The 12718-nt window shown below is 43.8% G+C and overlaps 1 protein-coding gene across 1 annotated transcript in view; it reads left to right on the top strand.

Moving 5' to 3' along the window:
* TRMT44 (tRNA methyltransferase 44 homolog) overlaps nucleotides 1–12718 on the top strand; it is a 35265-nt gene that overhangs the window by 5171 nt on the left and 17376 nt on the right. The window contains 2 exon segments of the mRNA XM_030563375.1: nucleotides 1824–2043; nucleotides 4780–4848. Coding sequence (XP_030419235.1) covers nucleotides 1824–2043; nucleotides 4780–4848 — 289 coding nt within the window.

Below are 12718 nucleotides of genomic sequence, written 5' to 3'. Positions count from 1 at the left end.
TAAAATGTTTATAATCTGGTCACTGAGTCGCTTCTGAAGTGTACTCAGCATAAAGTTAAGCATTTGTGTGTGTGCAGTATCAGGGTCAAAGTGTGAGATTTCTCCAAGTTGGGACATGGCACTCTAAAATCATGAAAATTAAACTTGCGGAATGCCTGAATGATCACCCAAGGCACAGTCCTGCAAGGTGCTGAGCGCTCTAGTCCTGATGCCACAAAGCCACTTTGCATTTAAACGTGTGAGTAGTCCCGTTGACTATACAGCGCCAGAGAGCTGAGCCATCTTGCAGTGTCATGTCCCTAGTGTACTCCTCAGCCAATGCTGCAGTGTTACATACAGTACACGCATGTGTAATGTCTGGTTTAGTTTTAAATGCCTTAAACCAGTGGTTCCCAGACTTTTCAGCATCCCACCCCCTTTTTAATTTTCGTCCCCCCACCTCTCCTTTACCATCATCCAACCTTCCCTGATTCTTGTCCCCCATCACCCCCTCCCAGGACCCCCTATCACTAACCGCCCCCCCCCGGGACCTCACTTCCTATCCAATCCCCCCTGCTTCTTGTCCCCTCACTGCCACCTCCTCAGACCCCACCCCCTATCCAGCACCCCTGCCCTTTGTCCCCTAACTGCCCCCTCCCGGGACTCCCTGAAACCTCACCCCCTATTTAACCCCCCCTGCTCCTTGTCCCCCGACTGCCCCTCCCCGACCCCACTTCCTATCCAATCTCCCCTGCACCCTGTCTCCTGACTGCCCCAGCCCCTATCCACACCCCTATCCCCTGACAGGCCCCCCAGGACTCCCACAGCTATCCAACCCCCCACTCCCTGTCTCCTGACTGCTCCCCCCCAGAACCACTGCCCCATCCAATCACTCCTGTCTCCTGACTGCCCCTCGGGACCTCCTGCCCCTTATCCAACCTCCCCACTCCCTTACCAAGCTGCTCAAAGCGGCACGACTGACTTATTGGAAAACCTGGGAAGTGGGCGGGCGGGCTCAAGCTGCACTGTCTGCGTGGCAGTGTGGCTGTGGGGCAGGGGGGACAGGAGGGGAGGGGCAGGGGGCTAGCCTCCCCGGCCAGGAACTCAAGGGCCAGGCAGCCTCCTGCCCCTCTTGGAATTTCTTCACTCCCCCCTTAGGTGGGCACACACCCCCATTTTGGGAACCAATGTCTTAAACAATAGGAATTCTACCACATCTTCTGGGAGACTCTTCTACTGCCAAACAGATTTCACTGCTAAGATGTTTTCTCTTTTACTCACTCTGTTTCTGTGTTTTCATGTAATACTTAATTGTTTCTTGTTCTATCCCTTGGACCTCCCTGAATATCTCATTTTCCTCTTGGATCTTTATACCCTTCACATAATTTTATAATGTTATCAAATCTCCTGCATAGGCCCCAACCCCACAAACAGTTATGTGATTAACATGATGCACATGAATAGTCCTGTTGAAGCCAATGGGGCAACTGAAGTGAGCAAAGTTATGTGTGTGCTCAAGTGTTTGCAGGATTGGCGCCCTAGTCTCCAGATAGCCAAGCTATAAATAGCAATTCTTCTGAGCTTTCCTGGTATGTCAATTCCTTTCTTCAATACACAGAGTGGAATTTTCAAAAGCAGTCAGCATTGGGAGCCACTAACTACAATGGGAGCGGTTAGGCCAATGCTGAATGCTTTTGAAAATCCTTCCCTATGATGTATGCAAAAGATAAATGTAATAAAGCTTGTGTTTAAAGTGGCTTCTGCTGATTTTTTTCTCTTGTATGAGCCTTTAGTTTAATCATTGACATACACTGTATTTATTCAGATTTCTTTTATTTTTAAAGGTCTGTGTCTATTTTAACTTCATCTCCAGAAAACTGGGTCACAGATGGAATAGTATATCCCAAAAGAACGTGGCTTGGAAAGGAACTATTGTCCAAACTGGCTAAATGGTCCACTGAGGAAAAGCAGAGTGAGTTTAAAAGTACACTCTCGCTCATTTCTGTGGCTAAATACAGCAGGGTTTATCAGGAGCTAAAAAAAAAATACAAAGAAATGGTAAAGGTAAGTGTGGCGATTAAAATCTAGATTCCCATTCTCTCATAGAATTTTCTGCTTCCTAGTGAGACTGTGGTCTTAGTTAAAAGAGGAGAAATCTATTTGAAAATCATTAAATTAAAATTGGTTCTTGATTTTAAAGTTCCCTGTGTATGTGAAGGGAGTTCAGTGTTATTTCTTAGTTTTGGTGGTGGTTATGAGTCAAATTGAAATCCGCACTTGTAATTCGTAACTAGGAGAAAATGACGAGCAAGATGGCATCTGAGGTGCAGAGCCTTGATATGCTTCCGATAATATTTTCAAAAGCAACGCTGACTGATTTAGGAGCCTACGTCCAGATTTTCAAAAGTGAATTATGCATGTAGGAGTCTAAATCTCACTGAAAGTCATTGTTGCCTTAGGTGCTTAAATACCTCTGACAGCCTGGCTCTAAGTGACTTGGGAAAATGAGATTTAGGATCTTAAGTTACTTCGGCACTTTTGAAAGTTTTACCCTCTGTGGCTTGCTTTAGGCCTCTGCTGCTGATGTTTTACCATCAAATTTCCTAACAGTTTCCACCTTAGACTGTGATAAATCCTGTGTGCATTCACCTCGGTGCGGGAGTGTTTGCTTTCCAAGCATTTGCTCTTCAAGAATTATTTTTTGAGCTCCAGGGAGCCTTCATCTATACTGAGGGTGAATTTCACCAGAGCCAGGGAAACCATCTCAACTGTCCCTTCAATCTGGGGGTGGCATTTTAACAAGACTTTCCTTTCTGACTCGGCCTATTGCTGTGGTGGGTGCATAGTATATATGTAGCCGCCCACTTCATGCTCCTTCCAAGAGAGCTTCAGCCAATCCAATCATGCTAGATAGGTTGTCAAGAAGGCTTGACATTGTGTACTGCCATCTCAGTATCCTAGACCATCAGTTCCTCACTGATTCCCTTGAAGTCAATGTGGTGAGAATTAACAGGGGCTTGAAGGACACTGCCCCTGGCTGACAGCTCTGAAATGGACCTGTGACTGGGACCTGATGGGTCAGAGAGAGGCTCTATGGCAATCCATTTCCCATCTCATTCTCTCGAATGATATGTTTTGTTCTATCCCAAATCCTTTGCTTCCAGAGCCTTTCTCTTCCTTCACATAGTTCTGCACAGGTGTTAGTGCAGTCCTCGCAGTCAGGATACAGGTACAGTAGGGCTGTGATTCACTTTACTTCCTGGCTCCCCAAGTAGCTCTCCTTTGGTGAGCGACAGGGCAGGCCTATTTCCCTCTTCTCGTTCACATAGGGTCTGATCCAAAGCCCATTGAAGTCAATGGGAGTCTTTCCATTGACTTCAGTAGACTTTTAATCAGGCCTTAGGCACAGGAGTCTGATTCGTGACGTGCGGAGTGCCAGGTTGGTCACTACACTGCCAGAGATTAAACAAATGCTTTTATGAGAAAGTAGTCTAAAATTTTTACTGGGATATTATCTTCCTCATGGAAGAAATATCAGTATAAATAAGACAGAGACTGGTCTTGTGGCTAAGGCCTCTGACTCATGAGATCTGGGTTTAGTTCACAGCTTTGCAATAAGCAAATCACTTAGTCTTTCTGGGGCATAATACTTATTTTCTCCTCCCCTTTGTCTGCCTTTTTTATTTAGACTGTAAGCTCTTCAAGATTCCATTATGCTAGGTTCATTCCCTTCTGTGACCTATAGGCACCTAAGATCCCTCTAAGCTGCATGGCTGTACAGCAGGCTATCAAGGGCCACGCATCTCTCCCCCAGCCCCGGGCTGCTGTGGCAATAGAGGGCTGGGGGGAGTCCTCTCCCCCTGCTGCAGCCCCAGGGCAGCCTGTACCCCAACCCCCTCATCCTGGCCCCACCCCAGAGCCCACACCTCCAGCTGAAGCCCTCACCCTCCTGCACCCCAATGCTCTGCTCCAGCTCTGAGCACCCTCCCTCACTCTAGAGCCCTCACCCCCAGCTGGAGCTCCCAACCCTCTACCCCAGCTCCAAGCCGCTTCCTGGACCCCAAACCCCTCATACTTGGCCCCACCCCAGAGCCTGAACTCCCAGCCAGAGTTCTCACCCCACCACACCCCAACCCTCTCCTCTAGCCCTGAGCTCCCCTCTTGCACCCCAGACCCTTCATCCCCAGCCCCACAGCCAGAGCCCACACTTCCCCGCACCCCAACCCTGAGCCACCTCCTACACTCTGAACCCCTTGGCCCCACCCCCGCCACCAATCACCTCTATATTGGTGCACATAACAAAATTAATTCCGCACATGGATGTAAAATATTAGGGGGAACATTGATAGGCACTGCTGTAATAGAAATAATAATCTTTCCAATGTGAGACATAGCCATACCAATAGATGTGAATTTTCCTGAGTCACATGATAAGCAGACCAGCGCACCTGCAGTGTGGTAGAGAACATGTGGTGGACTTTGTTCAGTGTGATTTGCACATATGGAACCATAACTGGTCCCGAAACTTACCTTGACTGAATGACTGCAGATGTTCTCTATCCTAGTGTGCGTATACCAGTTAGTTTATTGCATGACTCACAAAAATTTATGCAGTCTCATATTCTTATCATGGAGTAAGAATTTTTTTTCAATTAATGGAAAGGTTAGAATTCCATAATGTTCAGTGATAGGTTAAAGATGGGGTGACTATCAAGGCCAATCTAGTTGAGCGTGTTCTTTAAAGAGATGTGGTTTAAAATGACAAAGCAATTGGTAATTTTTACTTCTGCTTATCTGAAGGTGTGGCCTGAAGTAACAGATCCTGAAAAATTTGTATATGAAGATGTTGCCATTGCTACTTATCTTCTGGTAAGTGACTGCTCAGACTAAGGCCATTGCAGAGAAACTAAATGTATCTTTGCATCCGGTCTTCACGGCTGAGGATGTGAGGAGCCATTCTTTTTAGGTGACAAATCTGAGGAACTGTCGCAGATTGAGGTGTCATTAGAGGAAGTTTTAGGAACAAATTGATAAACTAAATAGTAATAAATCACCTGGACTAGATGGTATTTACCCAAGACTTCTGAAGACTTTTGTTCTTTACTATAGTTTCAACAAGTTTGCTTGGTACTGACATCAGACTTACCAGCCTGTAATTGATGAGATCACCTCTGGAGCCATTTTTTAAAATTGGCATCACATTAGCTATCTTCCAGGTACAGAAGCTGATTTAAATGATAGTAGTTCTGCAATTTCACATTTGAGTTCTGAAGGATGATAGTAGTTCTGCAATTTCACATTTGAGTTCTGAAGGATGATAGTAGTTCTGCAATTTCACATTTGAGTTCTGAAGAACTCAATGTGAAATTGCAGAACTACTATCATTTAAATCAGCTTCTGTACCTGGAAGATAGCTAATGTGATGCCAATTTTAAAAAATGGCTCCAGAGGTGATTCATCAATTACAGGCTGGTAAGTCTGATGTCAGTACCAAGCAAACTTGTTGAAACTATAGTAAAGACAAAATTGTCAGACACCTACTGAACTAATTTGTTGGGGAAGAATCAAGATGGTTTTGTAAAGGAAATCCGCTTCACCAATCTACTAGATTTTTTTTGAGGGGGTCGACAAGCATATGGACAAGGGGGATCCAGTGGATATAGTGTACTCAGGTTTTTAGAAAGCTTTTAACAAGGTCCCTCACCAAAGTCTCTTAAGCAAAGTAAGCTGTGAAGGGATAAGAGGGAAGGTCCTCTCCTGGACTGGTAACTGGTTAAAAGATAGTAATCAACGGTAGGAAGAATGGTCATTTTTCAGAATGGAGAGGCAAATAGTTGTGTCCCCCAAGGGTCTGTACCGGAACCATCCTATGCAACATATTCATAAATGATCTGGAAAGGGGGGTAAACAGTGGGGTGGCAAAATATGCAGATGATACGAAACTACTCAAAATAGTTAAGTCCCAGGCAGACTGCGAAGAGCTATCAAAGGATCTCTCAAACTCGGCAACTGGGCAACAAAATGGCAGATGAAATTCAATGTGATAAATGCAAAGTAATGTACATTGGAAACATAATCCTACCCATACATATAAAATGATGGGGTCTAAATTAGCTGTTAACACTCAAAAAAGAGATCTTGGAGTCATTGTGGATAGTTCTCTGAAAATATCCACTCAATGTGCAGTGGCAGTCAAAAAAGCAAACAGAATGTTGGGAATTGTTAAGAAAGGGATAGATAACAAGACAGAAAATATCATATTGCCTCTATATAAATCCATGGTATGTCCACATCTTGAATACTGTGTGCAGATGTGGTCACCCCATCTCAAAGAAGATATATTGGAGTTGGAAAAAGTTCAGAGAAGGGCAACAAAAATTATTAGAGTATGAAACGGTTTCCATATCAAGAATGATAAATAAGACTAGGACTTTTCAGCTTGGAAAAGAGATGACTGAAGGGGGATACGATAGAGGTGTATAAAATCATGACTGGTGTGGAGAAAGTAAATTTGGAAGTGTTATTGTTTTTTCCTTGTCATAACACAAGAACTTGAGGTCATCATATGAAATGAATAGGCAGCAAGTTGAAAACAAATGGAAGTATTTCTTCACACAACCTGTGGAACTCCTTCCCAGAGGATGTTGTGAAGGCCAAGACTATAACGGTTCAAAAAAGAGCTACAGTAACTTCTCACTTCAAGTCACATTTCTCAGGAACATAACTACAGTGTTAAGTGAAACAACGTTAAGTGAGAGGACGTTAAGTGGGGCGTTGCTGTAGATAAGTTCATGGAGGATAGGTCCATGAGTGGCTATTAGTCAGGATGTGCAGGGATGGTGTCCCTAGCCTCTGTTTGCCAGAAGCTGGGGATGGATGACGGGATGTATCACTTGAAGATTACCTGTTCTCTTTATTCCTTCTGGGGCACCTGGCTTTGGCCACTGTCAGAAGACAGCATACTGGGCTAGATGAACCTTTGGTTTGACCCAATATGGCCGTTATGGTGTTCTTACGTTACTAAGCAATTTAAATTGCACACCCTGAGGAAAATCCACTTTTTTTTAGTGTATTATTAATTTTTAAAATGTAATGCCTGTAGTGTTCTACATTGAGAATGGAAGAACGAGGAGCACCACAGAGTTTACAGATCTAGGGAAACAATCCATTAAAAAGAGGGGATATATAACTGACACTCTAATGCTCTCAGACATAATGTTAAATGAACCTAGAAAGTGGCTTTTGCTTATTGCAAACTGAGATTGAAAGAATCCAGAAAATGGCAGTGGAGCTGAGGGTTTTAAATATGATGAGTGGTTATGAAAGCTATGATTATGTATCGTGGAAAGGAAAAGGCTTAGAGGGTACTTAATATGATCAACAGTGTAGTGAAAACTGGTTAGTCTCTCTATTATTCTATTCTAGAATACAAAAAAGGAGACACTGGACAACATTAATAGCAACTAAATGTAGAGCAAATACAAATAATGTTTTGTAAAGTGTGTGGTCAGCACTATCCCTGTTGCAGGAGATCATTGAATTAAATAGACTCGCAGGATTTTAGAAAAGACTAGATTAGAAGATCTGGGGTAGCAAAAATGGAATAGTAATTAGAGCAGCAGACTTGAGAGTAGAAATCTAGTGTATGTCTACACTACGGGATTATTCTGATTTTACAGAAACCGTTTTTTAAAACAGATTGTATAAAGTCAAGTGCCCGCGGCCACACTAAGCACATTAATTCGGCGGTATGCGTCCATGTATCGAGGCTAGCATCGATTTTCGGAGCATTGCACTGTGGGTAGCTATCTCATAGTTCCCACAGTCTCCCCCCGCCCATTGGAATTCTGGGTTGAGATCCGAATGCATGATGGGGCCAAACAGTTGTCGGGGTGATTCTGGGTAAATGTCGTCACTCAATCCTTCCTCCATGAAAGCAACGGCAGAGGCTCATTCGCGCCCTTTTCTCTGGATTGCCCTGGCAGACGCCATAGCACGGCAACCATGGAGCCTGTTTTTGCCTTTTGTCACTGTTACCATATGACAGTGACGTGGTACTGCAGCGCTACACAGCAGCATTAATTTGCCTTTGCAAGGTAGCAGAGACGGTACTAGCCCTATATCACCGTCTGCAATTAGAAGTGGCGATGACAGTTATCAATCCTTTTGTACCATCTGCTGCTGTGATGGGTGCTTCTGGCTGGCCTCGCTGAGGTCGACCGGGGGCGCATGGACAAAAATGGGAATGACTCCCTGGATCATTCCCTTCTTTATGTTTTGTCTAAAAATAGTCAGTCCTGCCTAGAATATGGGGCTAGTCTACTAGAGAACCAGAGAGCACAGCCTCTCCGGGTCAGAGCCCCAGATATCCCGCAGAAATGATGAGCTGCATGCCATTCTAGGGGGTGCCCCTGCAGCAACCCCACCCGTTGCTTCCCTCCTCCCACACCCCTCCTGGGCTACCGTGGCAGTGTCCCCCCATTTGTGTGATGAAGTAATAAAGAATGCAGGAATAAGAAACACTAACTTTTTAGTGAGATAAAATGAGGGGAAGGCAGCCTCCCGCTGCTATGATAGTCCTGGCAGTACAGAATCTTCATTAGATATGAGGGGAGGGGGGCGAGGAGCTCAGCCCCCAGTTGCTATGATGAGGACGGTTTTCAGTCCTTTTGCACTGTCTGCCGGGAATGACCAGGAGTCATTCCCACTGTTGCCCAGGCGCCCCCAGCCGACCTCACCGAGGCCAGCCAGGAGCACTCACGGGATGATGACGGTTTTCCACCATTTTGTACCGTCTGCCATCGGGAAAGGAAGGGGAGGGGATGCTGCTGTTTAGTGCTGCAGCGCCGTGTCTACCAGCAGCATGCAGTAGACATACGGTGACATTGAAAAAAAGGCGAGAAATGATTTTTTTCCTTTTTTCACGGGCGGGGAGGAGAGGGGGGTGTAAATTGACGACATATACCCTGAACCACCCAGGACAATGTTTTTGACCCTTCAGGCATTAGGAGCTCAGCCAAGAATGGAAATGCTTTTCGGGGACTGTGGGATAGCTGGAGTCCTCAGTCCCCCCCTCCCTCCCTCCATGAGCGTCCATTTGATTCTTTGGCTTTCCGTTATGCTTGTCACACAATACTGTGTGAGTCCCTGCTGTGGCCTCTGTCTGGAGATTTTTTCAAATGCTTTGGCATTTTGTGTTCTGGAACGGAGCTCTGATAGAACAAATTTGTCTCTCCAGGAAACAATCAGATCCAGTATCTCCCGTACGGTCCATGCTGATCAGCGCTCCACGCTGGGCAAACAGGAAATGAAATACGAAAGTTCGCAGGACTTTTCCTGTCTACCTGGCCAGTGCATCCGACTCCAGATTGCTGTCCAGAGCTGTCACAATGGTGCACTATGGGATAGCTCCCAGAGGCCAATACCGTTGAATTGCAGCCACACTAACCCTATTCCAAAATGGCAATACCGATTTGAGTGCTACTCCCCTCGTCGGGGTGGAGTATAGATATCGATATTAAGAGCCCTTTATATAGATATAAAGGGCTTCGTTGTGTGGACAGGTGCAAGGTTAATTCGGTTTAACGCTGCTAAATTCGGTATAAACCCATAGTGTAGACCAGGCCTGGATTGTATTCCCAGTTCTGACGCTGACTTCCTATCTAATCTGATGTGAATTACTTCAGATGAGATTTCCAAAGCAGTCTAGGAGAAGATATAGGTGCTTTTGAAAATTTCACCTGTAAGTCCCATTTTCAAAAGAAATTCAGGGCCACATTTTCAAAGGTATTTAGGCATCTAAAAATGTAAATTTGGTGCCTTCTTGGATTTATCTGGATCTTTAAGCACCTAAATACGTTTGAAAATCTAGCCTTAAATTATTTAGGCTCCTAAATCACTGAGGCATTTTAACATTTTCTGAGAGAGTCTAAATGCCCTAGACTGCTCTGAAAATCTCAGTCATAACCTCTGTGATTCAACTTCATCTGTAAAATAAAATATTAGTGAAGATACTCCCCTATGGACAGTGCTTTATAATGCAATACTATTGCTTACAATTTTATTTTCAAAGATAACATTTGTAGATGGATACCAATATTAGGGGAATACAGTCACATTCTTTGGGGGTAAGATCATCACATTTTGCGGAATATTCTCTAAGAATTTTTTGTTTTTTATTTTTAAAATACTTTTTGACAGTGGCTGTAAGCTTAACCTGTTGTGTTCCTTGAGATAATGTATGTCCTATGAAGTGACAGTAATTCTTTTAATATCAATTGTTAAAATGATTCAGTTATTGGTTACAAAAGCTACTGTGACATTACCCAGGGTACAATTTGGACTGTGTACAGTTGTGTCGCCTCAATTCTTCAACCTGGGGTGCCTTTTACACTGGTTTGCTGTGAGAGCAACCACTCCTGGTCTGCTCACAGACAGCTTCCAGCATGCAAATTATTCCTAGCTGTATAGTGGCTATAGCCAGCCACTCCTAAATTATACTGCAGAGCAACACCAGCAAATTCCTAGTCCCAAACTTGTCCCCAGAAATGTGCATGTTTTACTGCCCAGATCTTTCCTTCTGGACAATATAAGCTCATAGAAAGTCCATCATTTTATTAATAGAAAATGATATTCACAAATCTTGTTATCTCAAATGGAGTCTCCCAAACATTTCAATTAAAAAACACTGTTATGGATAAAACAATGAAACAAGTTTATTAATTACAGAAAGAAAGATTTTAAATGATTACAAGTAATGAGACATAAAAGTCAGAATTAGGGTTACAAAGAAGCAAGGTAAAATGCAATAATACCTAGCTTAACAAGCTAAGTGAATACAAAGCAAAAGGTCTCTCTCAGCACATGCTTTAGCAGTCTTGCTGGCTGGAATCCTTTCAGCCAGGATCCCTTCCCCAGTTCAGAGCTGTTTCTTTTCTTCAAGTATTGTGACTGCTGTGGACAGAGAGAGAGGGAGGAATAATTTTGGGGCAGTTATTCCCCTTTCTTAGAGTTCTCTTTTCCCTTTGAAAATCACTTCCAGCTGAGGGTCAGGACACAAAATCTAGGATGTCAGCAAATGTTCCTTTGCCAACATGTAAATTTCTCACTCATGCCCTATTTCATGCCAAAGAATGCCCACATAACCAGATGATTGATAGTCCATTTTGTTGTCATCTGGGCGAGTTGTCGGTTTGCCTTTTGTTTCCGAGGAATTGATTTGTGTCTGCTTTTCTAAACTTGGAACATATTTCAGTAATGTCATACAGTAGAATCTTATAACTTTACAGTGTTGCCACATATATTTTACTGGGACAATAATGATCAGCAAATTATGAGTTTTCAAATGATACCTTACAAAGCATACTTTGTACAAAATTTATCATAGTCTCGTAAAAGGGGTGAACAAAAGGATGCAAAATGTCACTGCTACTCATTAACTTATTATTAAGCAATATATCTATCCATCCTTCTTGCAGAATTTTAAAATATCAGAATTATGGTATACACTACTGAGCCATTTGTAAATAGGTTAAAGAGATGTTTTTAAAAGGATATTGTCAACCTTTATCTCTTTTCATGGACTTTGCCTTCCACTGGCAACCAAACTGAAGGGAAACTCATAGAACTTTTTGCTCTGGGGTCACATTGAGTTGACATGCTCTCTAGGCACATTTGGTACGTGTTGTGAAATGGATTGATGCACATGGGAGGGGTTAGATCTGTGTAGGAGATGATTGGCACCTCACAGGAACTGTGCTGCACTGCCAACATGCTTAATATCATGATCTGTAAAGTGGAAAATGTAAACACAAGCTGGTATTTTGATGGAATGCACCAAAATCACAACTTGTGGGAGGGAATGAAGTGAATATCCATGAAACTAACGATTAAGCAACAATCAAAGGCACAGACATCAATTCTGTGTTCAAAGGGTTCCTGATATTTTTGTTTCTTCTAAGCAAAAACAGTCCTACTCAGTTGATTGTGCCTGTTGTAACATCTGAGGCCTGGTCTATGCTACGCGTTTAAACCGATTTTAGCAGCGTTAAACTGATTTAACGCTGTACCCATCCACACTATGAGGCCCTTTATATAGATATAAAGGGCTATTTAAATCGGTTTCTGTACTCCTCCCCGACGAGAGGAGTAGCGCTAAAATCGGTATTACCATATCGGATTAGGGTTAGTGTGGCCGCAAATCGACGGTATTGGCCTCCGGGCGGTATCCCACAATGCACCACTGTGACCGCTCTTGACAGCAATCTCAACTCGGATGCAGTGGCCTGATAAACAGGAAAAGCCCCGCGAAATTTTGATTTTCATTTCCTGTTTGGCCAGCGTGGAGCTCTGATCAGCACAGGTGGCAATGCAGTCCCAAATCCAAAAAGAGCTCTAGCATGGACCATACGGGAGATACTGGATCTGATCGCTGTATGGGGAAACAAATCTGTTCTATCAGAATTCCGTTACAGAAGATGAAATGCCAAAGCGTTTGGAAAAAAAATCTCCAGGCTACACAGTGCTGCGTGACAAGCGTAACGGGAAGCCAGAGACTCAAATGGATGCTCATGGAGGGAGGGAGGGGTTACTGAGGACTCCAGCTATCCCACAGTCCCCAGCAGTTTCCGAAAAGTATTTGCATATTTGCATTCTTGGCTGAGCTCCCAATTCCTGTAGGTTCAAACACATTGTTCGGTGTGGTTCAGGGAATAGCTCGTCAATTTACTCTCCCCCCCCC

Source organism: Gopherus evgoodei, chromosome 5, assembly GCF_007399415.2.
Source record: "Gopherus evgoodei ecotype Sinaloan lineage chromosome 5, rGopEvg1_v1.p, whole genome shotgun sequence".
Taxonomy (NCBI): Eukaryota; Metazoa; Chordata; order Testudines; family Testudinidae; genus Gopherus; species Gopherus evgoodei.
The sequence above is the reverse complement of the archived record's forward strand: the minus strand, read 5'-3'. Positions and strand labels throughout refer to the sequence as shown.